We start from the raw sequence: 16295 nt of genomic DNA on the forward strand, positions 1-16295 counted from the left end.
TATACCTAATATTAAAGTTCTAGAAACAAATTTATGTGTGCCTTTGAAGAGTGGTGGGAAATTTATTTGGATAGTTTCAGTTCTTTTATTCAGCTTAATCTTACATGAGTATAAAATTCTGTTTGACTTAACAGATTATAAACTAAGGCCATTTAATGAAATGTCCTATGAAATTGAGTATCTTGTTATCTTACAGGATGAAGAAACTCGAAAAGATTATGATTACATGCTGGATCATCCAGAAGAGTACTATAGCCATTACTACCATTACTATAGCAGGCGCTTAGCCCCCAAAGTGGATGTTAGAGTTGTGATTTTGGTCAGTGTATGTGCTATTTCAGTGTTTCAGGTTGGTATTAATGGAGGTGAATGTCTTCGTGTGTGAGCTTGAGTGCACATTGCCTAGTGCTGGGCATTAAAACTGAATTAGAAGTACCTTTTTATAAAATGTTACTTGTAGTTGAGACTAATTTTTTTAAACTAGAAAAATATTCATTTTTTTAACTAATTGATAACACTGGAATCTTTGTCAATGGGAAATCCAAATTAATGATGAATGTCATTATTTAACTATAAAAAAATTCAACAGTAGATCTTTTTCTCATTGTTCCATTTAGAGTATTTCCTTCCTAACAGGCAGAGTGAATATTAACCTGATCATACTATTACTTTTGTAGGACTTTTCAATGACTTCCCGTTAAATTTGGGGGAAACCTAAACTTCTTCTTTATTTTTTTAAATATTTATTTATTTTTGAGAGAGAGGGAGACAGAGAATCCCAAGCAGTCTCCACACTGTCAGCAGAGAGCCCAACACAGGGCTTGAACCCAGGAATTGTGAAATCATGATCTGAGCTGAAATCTATAGTGAGACACTTAATCAGCTAAGCCACCCAGGTGCCCCCAAAACCTTAACTTTTTAATATGACCTAATAAATCTTGGTGGCTATCCACCAAATGCCAGTAGTGCTTGCCATTACTATAACAACCAAAGATGTCCCACACATTTCCACGGCCTGTTAAGGGCACTCTTGCTTGGGCTGAAAACTACTGAAACATATTAGAAGAGCTGTAATAACTTTTCATGTTTTTTAAAATGTCACAAAAATTTAACTTCAGCTTGAAATGAGTTTTTCCTACTATTCTTAAAGTAACCACACCTGTCATGTTCTCTTTTAGAGGAAAAAAACATGTCAGATGATTAGAATGAAGCAATTTGCTAGTCTGAAAACTGCTGCAGTTTAATTCCCAGAAATGCGAGTCATTTTTGCGAGTCACTTTATATGTCAGATAGAAATCCTATTGAAACTAACATGTATTTTAAATGTATCCGGTTTTGCAGAAGGATTTTTCCTTCAGAGGGGAAAGCAGGGATAATTTTACCTATCTGTTTTAGATAATGTGATACCCTAGTAACATTTTTCCCCCTTAGTCCTAATAGATTGCTACTATAATGTTTGAAGATATTATTGGTTTAACTGCAGTATTCATTCAGCAAAACAGCAAATGAAATGTGTGGAATTGTGAGGAGTAGGTCTTTTTCTGACAATTAATGAAACACTTTATATATATTCATGAAGTAAGTTAGATGTTTTCTAGTCACAGTCTGTGTGTGAGTGTGTTTTAATGTTTGTTTAGTTTTGAGAGAGAGAGGGAATGAGAGATCACGACCTGAGTTGAAGTCAGAGATGCTTAACCAGCTGAACCACCCAGCTACCCCAGATGTTTTCCAGTCAAATATGTGTTCGAACATATTTGAATCCTTTACTTCAGAATATAATGAGCATTGCTGTGATATATCTAGATGGTTCAGGAAAGAGATGGGAATGAATATAGTTGCCTGAGGATCCTGTGATTTTTTTTTTTTAAATAAGTTCCCCACTGGCTAGTTTTGCCATTTAACTTGTCCTCCAGAATATAGATCACAGTCTCACAGTCTTTAAAAAAAAAAAAAAAAAGAGAGAGAGAGAGAGAGAAATATTTTTTAGTAGTGATCTAGGGAAATCCATTTCATAAAGATGTGAAATGACAGGTATGGTGTGATTCCATGGATTTGTCCTCTGATCTTGTGTATCTCCTGTCTGAATTAATGGCTTTTTGGCCCAGCTCAGGGCTTACTTGATTTATCTAGCCTGAAATCCCATGTACATGTGGGCATTATTCAATTTTATCTTTTACTAACAGAGAAAGATGAGTGTAGTCCCTTTTTTTGTTTTGAATTCAATAAGCACTATGCCAAGCTCATGACCCCGAGATCTAGAGTTCCATGCTTTATGGATTAAGCCTGCCAGGTACCCCTTGAGATCTCTATTTTTAATCAGAATGGCTTTTGGGGGAGTGGGGGAAGGTGCTCACCAAGATGCATTTTGGTAGTAAAAATGACCCATTTTTCTTTGTTAAATATTCCAGTTTTTCAGCTGGTGGAACAGCTACGACAAGGCAATCAGCTACCTAGCCACAGTGCCCAAATACCGTATCCAAGCCATGGAGATTGCCAAGCAGCAGGGGTTACTTGGAAAAGCCAAAGAGAAGGGCAGAAACAAAAAGTCCAAAGAGGAAATTCGTGACAAGGAGGAGAGCATCATAAAGAACATTATAAAAAGTAAAATAGATATAAAGGGAGGCTATCAGAAACCACAGATATGTGATCTCCTCCTGTTTCAGATTCTCTTAGCACCTTTTCACCTGTGCTCGTATATAGTCTGGTATTGCCGGTGGATCTATAACTTTAACATCAAAGGCAAAGAATATGGGGAAGAAGAAAGACTGTATATCATTCGTAAATCCATGAAGATGTCAAAGTCTCAGTTTGATAGTCTAGAAGATCATCAGAAAGAAACTTTTCTTAAACGGGAGCTCTGGATAAAGGAGAATTATGAGGTGAGTACACTGCTGGGATTTTAGTGTCATCTTACATTTGAAGTTAAGATTTGGTTTATGAGAAGGGATCACAGAAATGCACTCTAATTTCTGAAATCCAAGATTTTAAATAATAAAGATCTATTTTTTATTAGAAGTGTGACTATATTTGGTAATGGGACAGTGTTTTTTTTAACCTATAATTTGTCTTAAAAGATGAACTTCAAATACTTTAATTGACTGATGCTGAAAATCTTAAGAAAGGTCTAATTTGTTGTGTTAAACTGCAGTGGGATAATATTTATGTTTGCAAGGGTGTCATAACAACTTTCTGTTAGTTGCTGTAATTAAAATTTGTTCCCCGTATTTTGTCTTGTAAACTTAGCTACAGAGATTAAAAAAACAAAATAGAGAGGGAATAAGATATGGAAATTTTGTTGAAATAACTTCATTTCAAAATAAGTGAGCACAGAATCTTCTGTATAGTAACTAACATATTATGGAAAGTTACTTTTATTTTTTAAAACATGCCTCTAGGAGTGCCTGGGTGGCTCAGTCGGTTAAGCCTCTCCAGCTCAGGTCCTGATCTCACGGTTCGTGGGTTCGAGCCCCACATTGGGCTCTGCGGTGACAGCTCAGAACCTGGAGCCTGTTTAAGATTCTGTTTCTCCTTCTGTCTCGCCCCTTCATCTGCTTCCATTCTGTTTCTCAAAAATAAACATTAAAAAAAAATTTTTTTTAAATGCCTCTACATTTTGGGCAGTTTAATAAGTGCTATATATAATAACTAACATGGAAAGTTACTTTTATTTTTTTAAATGCCTCTAAATTATGGGCAGTTTAATAAATGCTATATAATTGTCAGCTATACTAGTTACCTTGAGATGATCAACTGCTTACCCAAAGTCCTAGAGGAACTAGTAATCTCATCATAATGATATTATTTTAGGTTTGGGGTAAAATTAATTAATGTATTAAATATAATAATAAAGCACAGTGATGGGGTCCTTGGCTGGCTCAGTTGGTAGAGCATGTAACTCTTTATTTATTTGTCTGTTTATTTATTTATTTATTTTTGAGAAGGAGAACATGAGAAGGGGAGGGCAGTGAGAGGAAGAGGGGGAGAGAGAGAGAGTCCTAAGTGCAGAGCCTGACATGGGGCTTGAACTCACAATCTGTAAGATCATGACCTGAGCCAAAGTTAGACACTTAACCAACTGAGCCACCTAGGCACCCCAATAGAGCATGTGACTCTTTTTTTCCTACTTTTTAAAATGTTTGTTTATTTTTGAGAGAGGGAGTGAGCGCAAGCGAGGGAGGGGCAGAGAGAGGAAGACACAGAATCCAAAGCAGGCTCCAGGCTCTGAGCTGTTGGCACAGAGCCTGACACAGAGCTCAAACTCATGAACCACAAGACCATGACCTAAGCCAAAGTCTGACGCTTAACTAACTGAGCCACCCAGGTGCCCCAGTGTGACTCTTGATCTCAGGCTTATGAGTTTGGGCCCCACACTGGATAGAGTTTACTTAAAACAAAACAAGAAAAATAATACAATGAGACTTTAAGAAATCTCAAGTGTATTTGTTTTTTGTTTCTTTTTTTAGTTTCATAGACATTCCTTTTTTTTTTTTTTAAGTTAATTTATTTATTTGAGAGAGCATATGCTTCACATATGTGAGCAGAGGAGGGGCAGAGAAAGAGGGAGACAGAGGATCAGAAGCAGGCTTTGTGCTGACAGCAGAGAGCCCAATGCAGGGCTCAAACTCACTAACTGTGAGATTGGGACCTGAACTAACTTGGATGCTCAACCGACTGAACCACTCAGGCACCCCAACATCCTTTTCATAGGTGGTATCCTAAATAGATTTTACTGAACGTAGGGTTCCAGTCTGAATTATATTTAAGTAACTTATTATGAATTGCCAGAATGTTTTGGCAAGTAGATATAGTTAGCCTGCTTGTAAATGACATAAAAATGGAAGGTAATGTACTATTTTGCTCCTAAATTATTTGAAAAGTTTCTAAGTAGGGTAAGCAGCCCAGTTTATAAAACTGTATTTTTAATGGAGTACTATCCTGGGCTGAATTGTTATATGTTAATTATATGAGGTGATCTTAGTTATTACTTCCTAAAATTTGGTAGTAAAATCATTTCTTTCTAAAATTTGATGAAATTGGTTATAAAAACTTGTCCATTTAGCTTCAGCCAACATTCATGAAGATTTTCTTTGTTCTTAACTTGTGTGGTTTATTTAACCCTCTTTGGGAACCTTAGTAAAATATTTTGAAAAACCAAAAATTATCTTCGAAGAGAAAAGTAAATATAAGTTCAATTTGGAGACAAGTGTATATAGAAGGTCATTTTGTTCCTTGGTTAACATTAACAAATACTGAAAGTCACAGTCAAATTTTCAGAGTACTATATTAAAGTAATAGTGTGCTTCTTTAATCTTGGATATTAATTGTAGAGAGGAAATGTTTACACCCTTTAAACTCAGTATGATTTAAATCAGTATGATTTCAATGAGGAAAAGAATGTATTCTTAGGTTACAGAAATCAGTGACAAAAATTACTAAGTTCTTCCACAATTTTTTTTAAAAATTTAACACTGAATGTTAAGGTGCTTAATTGCTTAGTATTTTTAGATGTATGGTCTTCAGAAGACAAACCAGTACATACATAGGAAACTTTTACCTGAAGTTGTATTTGGAAAATGTAAATATGCTCTAAAAGTGATGACACACGTTTCCCTTTGGATGGTAAAGTCATTTAGTATTATTTATACATACAGGTTTATAAACAAGAACAAGAAGAAGAACTAAAGAAAAAATTGGCAAATGACCCTAGATGGAAGAGATACAGGAGATGGATGAAGAATGAAGGACCTGGACGGTTAACATTTGTGGATGACTGAGGACTGCTGGAATGCCGCTGTGCCAAACCTTAATTATGATATTATTTTTCATAGCTGAATTATTTTAGAATTGTATCAACTGCTCCTCAGCAGTACTTAAAATTCCTCAAATATCTGATTAAACAGAATAATATAGAAATTTAAACTTTCCTTAAAACTTTATACATAAGACATTTGATTGTTCAGTTTTTATAATCTATTTGTGGATTTTGTTAAATGATCTGACATGAAGATTTATTAGTTGCCATTTAAAATTTGTATGTTTAGTTAAAATATTTGACATGAAAGTTTATTAGATATCATTTAAAATTTTTATGTGTTAAGTGTTTATTCTTTAAAAGTGTTTCCTTATTCTTTGTTCTAGTGCTACATTTTTCTGCTTCCATGACTTCTCATATTTTAACAAAACATAAAAAATTACAACAGCATTTAATTACACTGTGTCTTTAGACACAAACTTCTTCAGCAAAATTATTTCAACTGTCATGTCATCTTCATTACAGTCATCCTAGGATTGAAACATGTTCAAAATATCTCTCTAGGAGAGTCTTCTGCCAGAATGTGTTTATACTATTTTCCCCCTGTCGTACTATTCTTAATAAGATCAGAAACTCTCCAGGAGAGTGAATCTACCTTCATGTCCTTGTAGGATGATCTTGATTACAGTCATTATAGGACTAAAACTATTCTCAAACATTTTTCCAGAAGAGACCTTGTAAAAAGGTCTTTTGTACCACAGTATGGCTTCCCCCACCCCTTTAGTTAAAATAAAAAACAATGGAGCAGAAATAGTGTACTGAAAAGTTGTTCATGTATTATGAAGTCTTCGAGCCATGAAAAATCCAGTGTACATGAGTGTATTGACATGCATTTAAACCAGAAAGAGGAGGTGCATGGCTGTGTGCTGTTCTTTCAAACAATGAAATATATATGTTTTATACATATGGAAGTGAAAGTAATTCACACATAATTTGACTGAAGCAAGTATGATACTGCATCAGAGTATCAATACACAATCATGGTAGTGAAACAATACTCCTGTTAAAGGATGTATCTCATTGCTTCATATTAATAAAATGGCTGCAATATGTCACAAGTTTGTGGGTATGACATTTAATTTTTAATTTATATATATATTTTTAAGTTTATTTGTTTTTGAGAGAGAGCATGAGGAAGAGAGAGGGAGACAGAATCCCAAGCAGACTCCACACTGTCAGTGCAGAGCCCACTATGGGGCTTGAATCCATGAAGCAGGAGATCATGACCTGAGCTGAAATCAATGGACTGAACCACCCAGGTGCCCAGGGTATGACATCTTAAATCAAGGATTAAGATAACTGCTTTTGCATCACATAGTTTTAAAAGATTAGTGTAGATAATAGATATGCAGAGTCTGTTTCTAGCAAAAGTAAACTAGTGCTTTCAGGAGATCAGCCCAAATGTGACATATACAAAGAGGCAAGGAGGGAAGAGTTTTATCATTGTCAGTCATTTAACCTATGACTGAGGGCCTCAGTTGCCTCATTAAATGGAAAATTGGGGGAGGAGCTTAACTAGTTACCAGTAAGATCCTTTGGCAGTTCTGTTTAGATAAAAGTGTTTTGTACATGTATTTTTCTTTAGGAGGGTGGAGAAATTACAGAGCTATGTTTCAAACCTCAAAAATGCCCAACCATAGATAAATGTTGTTCAGAGGCGCTGTGGTTATCTGCAGTCAGCAACCTCCTGTCTTAGAAATCATTATATTTAGCACACAATAGTGTTTATCATCTAAGAGCTGAAATATGAGCCATAGGTTATAGGGACCAAAAAGAAATATAGGTACTTGCCCTTCTGTTAAAATTTCAAAGAAACATGGTATTCTAGGTACTTTTTACTTAGTAGTAAGGAATAATAAAAGGACTGGCTGTAACTGTTAACATTCATAAAGGTTGGCTCATACAAACTATGTTGGACATTATTTTGGTTAAAAAAATTTTTTTTAATGCCTATTTGTTTTTGAGAGAGAGAGAGAGGGACAGGGCATGAGGAGGGGAAGGGCAGAGAGGGAGACAGAATCTAAAGCAGGCTCCAGGCTCTGAGCGTCAGAACAGAACCTGATGCAGGGCTCAAGCTCATGAGCCGTGAGAACCTGAGCCAAAGGGATGCTTAACTGTCTGAGCCACCCAGGCACCCCTGGATATTATTTTATATATCTACTAGATTGTTATATTTTCCCTGGCTTTCTAGAAAACTATTTCTGGAATTGCCCTCCCCATCAGCCTGCTCACGTGATAAAAGTTTGGTCACTCTTTTGTAATCAGGATCGTGGCATGGGTCAAGATACATGGACTCTCCTTAACAGAAAGACTGTGATTTTTCTCTTTCCTTCCCTCAACAAAAGAACTATGCTTCAAAATCCTAGAGTGAAGAAAGAACCATTAGTTACAAGTTATTCAAGTACTCTGGATATTACTCTCTCCATACTCTGTCCACCCCTCACCAAAAAACCCACAAAAGCTTCTCAGTTTTAGAACCATCTGGAGAAGAATTCTGGGTAGAGGATCCCACAACCTCAGTAGTTAGAAAATTGTCCTTGTGCTTCATTTTAAGGCTCTAACCATTTCTTTTTTTTTTTTTTTAATTTTTTTTTTTAATGTTTTTATTTATTTCTAGGAGAGAGAGAGAGAGAGACAGCGTGAGCAGGGGAGGGTCAGAGAGAGAGGGAGTCACAGACTGAAACAGGCTCCAGGCTCCGAGCTGGCAGTCAGCACAGAGCCCGACGCGGGGCTCGAACCCACGAACCGCGAGATCATGACCCAAGCGAAAGTCGGACGCTTAACCGACTAAGCCACCCGGGCGCCCCTAACCATTTCTTTTTGATGGATGTTTACGGGTTTATAGTGTATAGCAATATTCATTGCTATTATCACTTCATATAATTTTGAGGTCTGTGCTAAAATTATTCTTAGGATTATATTCATGTCAAATATCAACATAACAGATTCCACTACTAACCCTTTCCTCAGTGGTCTTATTTCTTTATGAATTGTCCCAAGTTCTACCAATCACAAGTTGCTGTTTCAAATCACATCTATTAGGTAGGTGCCATGTATATTATCTTAAAAACTACAATTGGCAGTGTCACATGAAAAAATAGTTGAGAGAACGAACAAGCATTTTAGTATTATTGAATTTATGTTTAGAAAATCATAGTTCATTTCTTTTGAGATTCTCCACGCCCTCCCCCCCCCCCCCCCCCCCCCCCCCCCCCCGCTTTGGACAGTGTAGTAAACATTTTAACACCCAAACCTTGGAGATATTTTGCTTGAGTGGAAGGAAGCCATTGCTAAGCTAAGCTAACATTCAGCTAGGATTATGAACTAGTCTACTGGCCCCTAACGGAAGGTTTTGTGTAAAGTAAAGAGAAATGGCTTTTATTAGACATTATTAAAATAGATCTAGCTACTTTAAGACATCAGACATGATTTTTGTTGACTTGTAATTGTACATGAGGGAGATAAATATCAGTACTGACACAAACTAGTGTATGAAGTGTATTTTATTTCCAAAATGTGATACTCTTCACATTTAAATATGGGCTGAGGCCAAATCTAGAACCTAATAATTACATAAAATTTGCTAAACAAATTATTTAACCTTTCTGGTTTTCTCATCTGTGAAATGAGGGGATCTTTTTAGGATTTAAAATTCAATAAGCATACAAATTCATATAGGTTGAGGGTCTGATATAATTAGATTGCCTGCAATTAAGACATGTTACGGGTATTTAAAAAAAGCTACATAATTAGTTTTAAACTTTAATCAGATTCCTAGTACTTAAAGGATTCAAAGTATCTTTGACAATTATGTATGAAATGGATCACATGGTCTTAAGTCAGCGACATGCGGTTTCTTATAGACTCCCCTTGGATGTCTTGAGGGAATGGAGAAACTTCCTCCCGTTTGGCAGTTCTGTTATAACCTCAGGAAGAGTGAGCCTGATGCAGTGGTAGGGCTCAAGCTTTGTAGTTGGATAGACCAAGGTTTGGCTTCTGGCTCTGCAACTGACTAGTAGCTTGACTTTGGGCAGGGTAACCTCTGAACCCTAATTTCTCATTTTTAATAGAGTTACTAACTACGTCACAGGACTCTTTTAAGAATTAAACAAGATAGGGGCAAAGTGCTGGCATATATTAAGTGTTCAATAAATGAGTTTTTCTTGCTTTTAGAGGAAACAGGGAAGTCATTTTCATTTGTTAAAATCTATGTTAATAGGAGAATGTTTAGTGATGACTACAAACCCCTGGTTTCTTTATTCCTTTAATGGGTATTTGAATCCCTTACCTTGGGCAAGGTACTGTGCTAAAGTGAAAAAGTGGTGCTCCAAGGGGTTGGAACTGTAGATTTTAGAGGCAGCTGCCTGTCCTTTGTTGCCCTTGGAATAGAAGGTGAAATGGCTGAGGTGACAACTCAAGAAAAACCAAACTTTCAGAGATAACAAACAATGATCAGCTACTTTCTGGTTTAAGGCCTACATTTACTACAGGACTCTATCAGTGAGATAAAGAGGCATGCTTGTAGTGGCTGTTCAAAAGGACAAGTACCCCTAAGTTCCACTTCCAAAGTCTCAAAAATGCCTGTGAAAACCTCTTGGAAGTAGCTGAAATCTATAAACCTGCTGCTGAGCCTTTAGCTCCTAATTCATGATTCTAAGTTCTAAAAATAATGCAATGGCTATAAGGAGGTGAAATGACTTTTATGGTACATTACACTGTGCCACATGAAATATAGTTGTTGGTGTGTTTTCCTGTTTCTTTTAAATTATTTTAGAAAACTGAAGGCATATAGTATTGTAATTTTGCCATAACATTGGCAGAAAGACATACCTTCCCATTATATCATTATTTTTATGAAGAAGAGTTATTTGAAGCCCCTTTTCTGGAAAAATAACCCACTGTTAGTAAAAAAAAGTGACAAAACACACGTCAGAAGGTAAAGAATTGTGTAGATCATAAAAGGGAAACAAAACACTGGTCTCTACAAGGACACTGACTTTTTTTTTTTTTAATGTTTACTTATTTGTTTTGAGAGAGAGAGTGCAAGCAGGGGAGGGACAGAGAGAGAGAGGGTGAGACAGAATCCCAAGCAGGCTCCGCACTATCAGTGCAGAGTCCAACTCAGGGGCCTAGCTCACGAACGGTGAGATCATGACCTGAACCTAAATCAAGAGTTGGACACTTAACCAACCCAGGACACTGACACTTCTAAAAAGTACTGAGATTCTTAGAAACAGTGGAAATTTTTAAGTTCTTATGTTATTTCAAGTTTTTATTTTAATTCTAGTTAGTTATCATATATGGTAAAATTGGTTTCAGGTGTAGAGTTTAGGGATTCATCACTTACATAGACTACCCAGTGCTCATCACAACAGGTTTCCTTAATCCTCATCACCCATTTAGCCTGTCCCCCAACCACTTCCCTCCATCAACCCTCAGTTTGTTCTCCATAATTAACAGTCTCTTATGGTCTGCTTCCCTTTCTTTTTATTTCCTACCCTTCCCCTATGTTCATCTTTTGTTCTTGAATTCCGCCTGAATGCAATCATATGGTATTTGTCTTTCATGACTTATTGTGCTTAGCATCATACATTCTAGTTCCATCCACAGCATTGCAAATGGCAAGATTTCATTCTTTTTGATGGCTAATATCCCATGGTGTGTGTGTGTGTGTGTGTGTATGTGTATACACATGCCACATCTTTTTTATCCTTTCATCAGTCAATGGACATCTGGGTTCTTTCCATAATTTAGCTATTGTTGATAATGCTGCTGTAGACATTGGGGTGCATGTGCCCCTCTGAATCACTATTTTTGTTTCTTTTGGGTAAATACCTAGTAGTGCAACTGCTGGGTTGTAAGGTAAGTTTATTTTTAAATTTTTGAGGAACCTCCATACTGTCTTCCAGAGTGGCTACACCAGTTTGCATTCTCACCAACAGTCTAAGAGGGTTCCCCCTTCTCCACATCCTTGCCAACATCTGTTGTTTCCTGTGTTATTTAGCCATTCTGACAGATATGAGGTGGTATCTCATTGTGGTTTTGGTCTGTATTATAAGTTCTTATTTTAGCCAAGAAAAAATGTGTAACAAATTCTTTAAAATAATATATTGATGGAGTGCCTGGGTGGCTCAGTTGGTTAGATGTCCAACTTTGGCTCACTCAGGTCATGATCTCACAGTTTGTGAGTTCAAGCCCCATGTTGGGCTCTGTGCTGACAGCTCAGAGCCTGGAGCCTGCTTCAGATTGTGTATCTCCCTCTGTCTCTGCCCCTCCTCTGCTTGTGCACTTTGTCTCTCAAAGATAAACATTTAAAAAATATATATATATGTATATATACACACACACCGGTGATCTGTTCATTTTAGCTGAGGTAAGGAGTAAAGGATTTTTTGTCCCTAGGCCTCAGCTCCTTTCAGAGCTCTAGAAAGAACTACATCTGTGGGAACAGATTCTACTCCCCCAGATAAGCGGTGACTTCACTTGAAAGCTAAAATGAAAGTTCTTTTCCCTCCTCCCATTTTGTGAGATACCAGGTAAGTCATTTTCCTTAGTGCATCTTAGAGTCCTCATCTCTAAAACTGGGATGGGGCGCCTGAGTGGTTCAGTCAGTTAAGCCTCTGACTTCATCTCAGGTCATGATTCGATCCCTACATTGGGCTCTCAGCTGTCAGCGAGAAACCCACTTCCAATCCTCTGCCTCCCCCTCTCTGCCCCTACCCTGCTCATGCTTGTGCACTCATCTCTCTCACCCTCTCTCTCTCTCCCTCAAAAATAAATAAACATTAAAAAAATAAATTTAATTGGGATGAACTACATTATCTGAATCTCTTCAACTCTGAAGTTCCTGATACAAAAATAATGGATGAGAAGTCATTTTGGTAAAGTATAAAGCCAAACACAGATGGTCTGCCCTCCCCAATTACAACTGGCACCACGCTTGCTTGTCCATGGATCACTGTGGGAGGTTGTATGCTAAAACCTTGGTGTTTCTTTCCACACCCGACCACTCCTCTCCAAGAGTAGTGCAATCAGTCACACCGAGGTGGGCAGAGATGGTGGGTGTATACAGCATCAAGGAAGGAGATGGGACACACCTACCTATGGCTGATACACAAGTATTATATTATGTGTCCCCTCAGTGTGGGCAGCCTCGAAGCTGCCTTTTCTAGTTAGAGATAATCTCACTGCTTCAGCGCTCATTGTGAGATGTCTCCCACATCAACATCTTGCCACTTAACATTTCCAACATCCCAGAGGCATGTAGCTAAAGACTTGGTTTTTCCTAAACCAAACTCACTCTGTTCTTTACTCCTCCCTTCAAACATAGGCCTGTTTCCTGACATCTGTTGCAAGCATCAGTTCTAGTCCACTCTGCTTCAGAACGCTTTCTCCCCTTTCCTTTGCACTTTATAACCACCATGCAGTACTCCTGATTTAGTCTTTTGAATTTGTTCTCCATCCTTCCCTCATAGTCCTATCTAAGGCCTCACCCCAACCACTCTCTCCACCAAAAAGACAAAACAAAACACCATTACTGAAGTCATTTTGTTTCCTCAGCTTCAGTTCATTTCATATCCTCATCCTGATTAACACTCCTAAAATGTGTTAATACCATGTGGCTACCCCATTGTTTGCCACAAACTTTTGTTTCTTTTGAGGTTTTCTGTGACTTCAAATCTTAACAGCTTTGTATCTTCTATTACTGCCTAGAGCCTTCATTCATTCATTCATTCATTCATTCCATGTGTACATGGCCTGCTCTCCCATTGTTGAAATGCTTTCCCCATCCTCTGTGCCCTGTGCAGGACACACATTTTCAAAGTTTAGGTCCTGCCATTTATGAAGAGCTTTCTCTAACCCTTCCAGTCTGTATCTTTGCTCTGAGTTCTTTGCTACATCTTTTTGACACATAACCATTCTATTCTGTATTACTCACCAATCTAGTAATGTTTCTAACATGTAGTTTCATATTTTGACTAGAGTGTGTTTTAAGTTCTTTGAGGTGAGGGAACTTGTCACTAGAGAGGGCTTTAAAATTTGCAAATCTGCTCTTGTCATAAGAAAAACTTTAATACCCCAAAGACTAAACACATAGTTCCTATACACACACACACACAAAATGTTCAGTCTCAACACTTAAGGTATTTAAAAGATTTGAGATGACATACCAATCTATTAGGCTGGTAAAGATAAAGAACCACAATGTCGAATTATGATGATGCAGAGAAATAAGCAGTCTTCTGGTGGGAATAGCAATTACTACCACTTTCTGGAGGATAAAGGAGGGAAAAGTTTAAGAAACTTTATATTTGTAAGCCATCAATTTCACTTTTAGGAATGTATAAAAAAAAAAAAGACATGCACAAAGCTGTATGTTTAAGGCGGTCATCATAGTGTTAACAGGGCAGTAGGTAAATTATGATCCAGTTGTACAATGGAATACCATGCAGTCATTAAAAGAAATAGATGTAGGGTACATCTTTTCTGACTACCCCTGGCCCCCTTCTGGGATCAGCATCCTGGTTTTCCTTTGGGGAATCACTCTTCCCTACCCTTCTCAGTCCATGTAGTCTGCGTGTCTTAGGTTAGGTTCCTCAGAGAAGCAGACTCTAAGATGGATATTTTCACGCAGAAAGTTTATTGGGGAGTGTCAAGATCAACACCTGTGGGAGAATCTAGGGAATGGGGATTGGGCAGAGGGAGGAACTGAACTGTGAAGTAGTTGCCATAAAGGCCTCAGATGATCCCAGCAAGGAGCTGTGGATCATCTTTCAGTGTTGTTTCAACTTGAGGCAAGGGGTTTGGGGTTCAGTTCCTGTACATCCCACATCAATGTGGATGAGAGGTGACACTGCGAGGGACGGTTCTCAGCTAAGGGCAGTTCCCAGAGAAGGCATCAGCTGCGACTACTCCCAGCAGCTGGAGGAATGAGTGACTCAGTCCTAAATGGGGAAATTGGGTGGTACATCTCTCATCTTCCTCCTGGCCAGGCATAGCTAATCTGAGCATTCTGACTCTACACAATGTTTGTTTTCGAATAATGATTGGTTCCGGGGTGGGCACATGACTGCATAAGGTTGGTGAGATCCAGTATGGGGGTTTTTGTTGGAACAACGAGAAAAGAGATGCTCTTGCTCCTGAGTCTGCCAGGCTGGGACAATAAAAACATGGAACTTTTCTTCACAGCACCTCTTAGAGAGTCTATTTACCATTGAAGAAAATGAGGCCAACACTCAGAAAAAACAGAGCCAAGAGAGCCCCAAAGCTACTATTTGGGCAATTAAATCCACTACGTTAAAGTGCCTGGGCTTTTCAGGTACGCAAGCCAAAATATTGTGTTTTTGCATTACTCAATTTACGTGAGTTCTGACAAATACAGTTGACCTTTGAACAATGGTATCAAAGAGTGGGTAGGTAGGGGCACTGACCCCATGCAGTCAAAACTCCACATATAGCTTCTGACTCCCCCCAGAGTAACTATTAATAGCCTACTGTTGACTGGAAACCTTATCAATAACAAAGTTGATTAACACATATTTTGTTTGCTGTATGTAATATATACTGCATTCTTCCAATAAAGCAAAACTAAAACATTAAGGAAACTGTAAGGAAGAGAAAATGTTTTTCAGTACTGCACTGAAGAAAAATTCACGAATAAGTGCAATGGCACAGTTCAAACCTATGCTGGGGCGCCTGGGTGGCTCAGTCCGTTAAGCTGCCATTGGCTCAGGTCATGATCTCACCGTTTGTGAGTTTAAGCCCCACAAAGGCTCTGTGCTGGCAGCTCAGAGCCCGGAGCCTGCTTCGGATTCTGGGTCTCCCTCTCTCTCTGCCCTTCCCTTGCTCACGCTCTCTCTCTCTCTCTCAAAAATAACCAAACATTAAAAAACAAAAACAAAAAAACAAAAACAACCTGTGTGGCTCACGGACCTACTACTGTACTATGCTGTACAATAATAGGCAGCATTCATGATACATTAAGTGAAAAAATTAACACAAAACATGTATATTTTACACACAGGAATGATTCCAGTTTTGTAAAACAAACCCACGTACACAATTTTAAAAAAGGATGCAGTACAACAGAAACAATGGTTATAAGTAAATGGTGAGATGGGACGGGGTGGGGGGTGGGGCTGAATTTCCTTTTCTTCTTACGTTCCGCCAAGATGCCAGGGCCAGGGATTTTTGCCCTGCTGACCTTACCTACCCAGTCAAGCGGCGGGATCCTCGTGAAACGGTACAGGTGACTTACAGACGGTCACCGTTTCATGGGGCTCCTACCAACCGTCCTTGGTGTCTCCCAGGTAGTATCTGAGCGTGGCGCGGGAGCCTTCACGAGCTTACTTCAACTCCTCTGCCACCTTGGCTGCAGCCACCGGAGTCACGGCTAGGGTTTCTCAGGGGCGCGTCTCCTCCCCCCGCCCCCCCAACCCCCTCAGGTCGCGCCCGCTCTTCCGGAAGCCCCGCAGCGCTGAGG

The 16295-nt window shown here is 38.4% G+C and overlaps 1 protein-coding gene and 1 long non-coding RNA gene across 3 annotated transcripts in view; one reads left to right on the forward strand and one right to left on the reverse strand.

Annotated features, from left to right (window-relative positions):
• LOC120236999 (dnaJ homolog subfamily C member 25) overlaps positions 1–6852 on the forward strand; it is a 19700-nt gene extending 12848 nt beyond the window's left edge. Inside the window, exons 2-4 of the mRNA XM_039240128.1 lie at positions 197–349; positions 2409–2879; positions 5652–6852. Of these exons, the coding sequence (XP_039096059.1) occupies positions 197–349; positions 2409–2879; positions 5652–5774 (747 nt within the window). The 3' untranslated portion in view covers positions 5775–6852. The remainder of the gene's footprint in view (positions 1–196; positions 350–2408; positions 2880–5651) is intronic.
• LOC120237021 overlaps positions 1–16200 on the reverse strand; it is a 16570-nt gene extending 370 nt beyond the window's left edge. Inside the window, exons 1-2 of one of the 2 annotated variants that reach the window (XR_005529833.1) lie at positions 16026–16200; positions 13984–14084 (exon numbers count right to left, since the gene is read on the reverse strand). This is a non-coding gene — a long non-coding RNA (uncharacterized LOC120237021). Of the gene's footprint in view, positions 1–13983; positions 14085–16021 lie in introns of both variants that reach the window. The other variant, XR_005529832.1, reaches the window with a different exon arrangement.
• Positions 16201–16295: the final 95 nt, after the last annotated feature.

The sequence above is a fragment of the Hyaena hyaena genome, unplaced genomic scaffold (genome assembly GCF_003009895.1).
Source record: "Hyaena hyaena isolate Hyena2069 unplaced genomic scaffold, ASM300989v1 scaffold_6, whole genome shotgun sequence".
In the NCBI taxonomy this organism is placed as follows: Eukaryota; Metazoa; Chordata; class Mammalia; order Carnivora; family Hyaenidae; genus Hyaena; species Hyaena hyaena.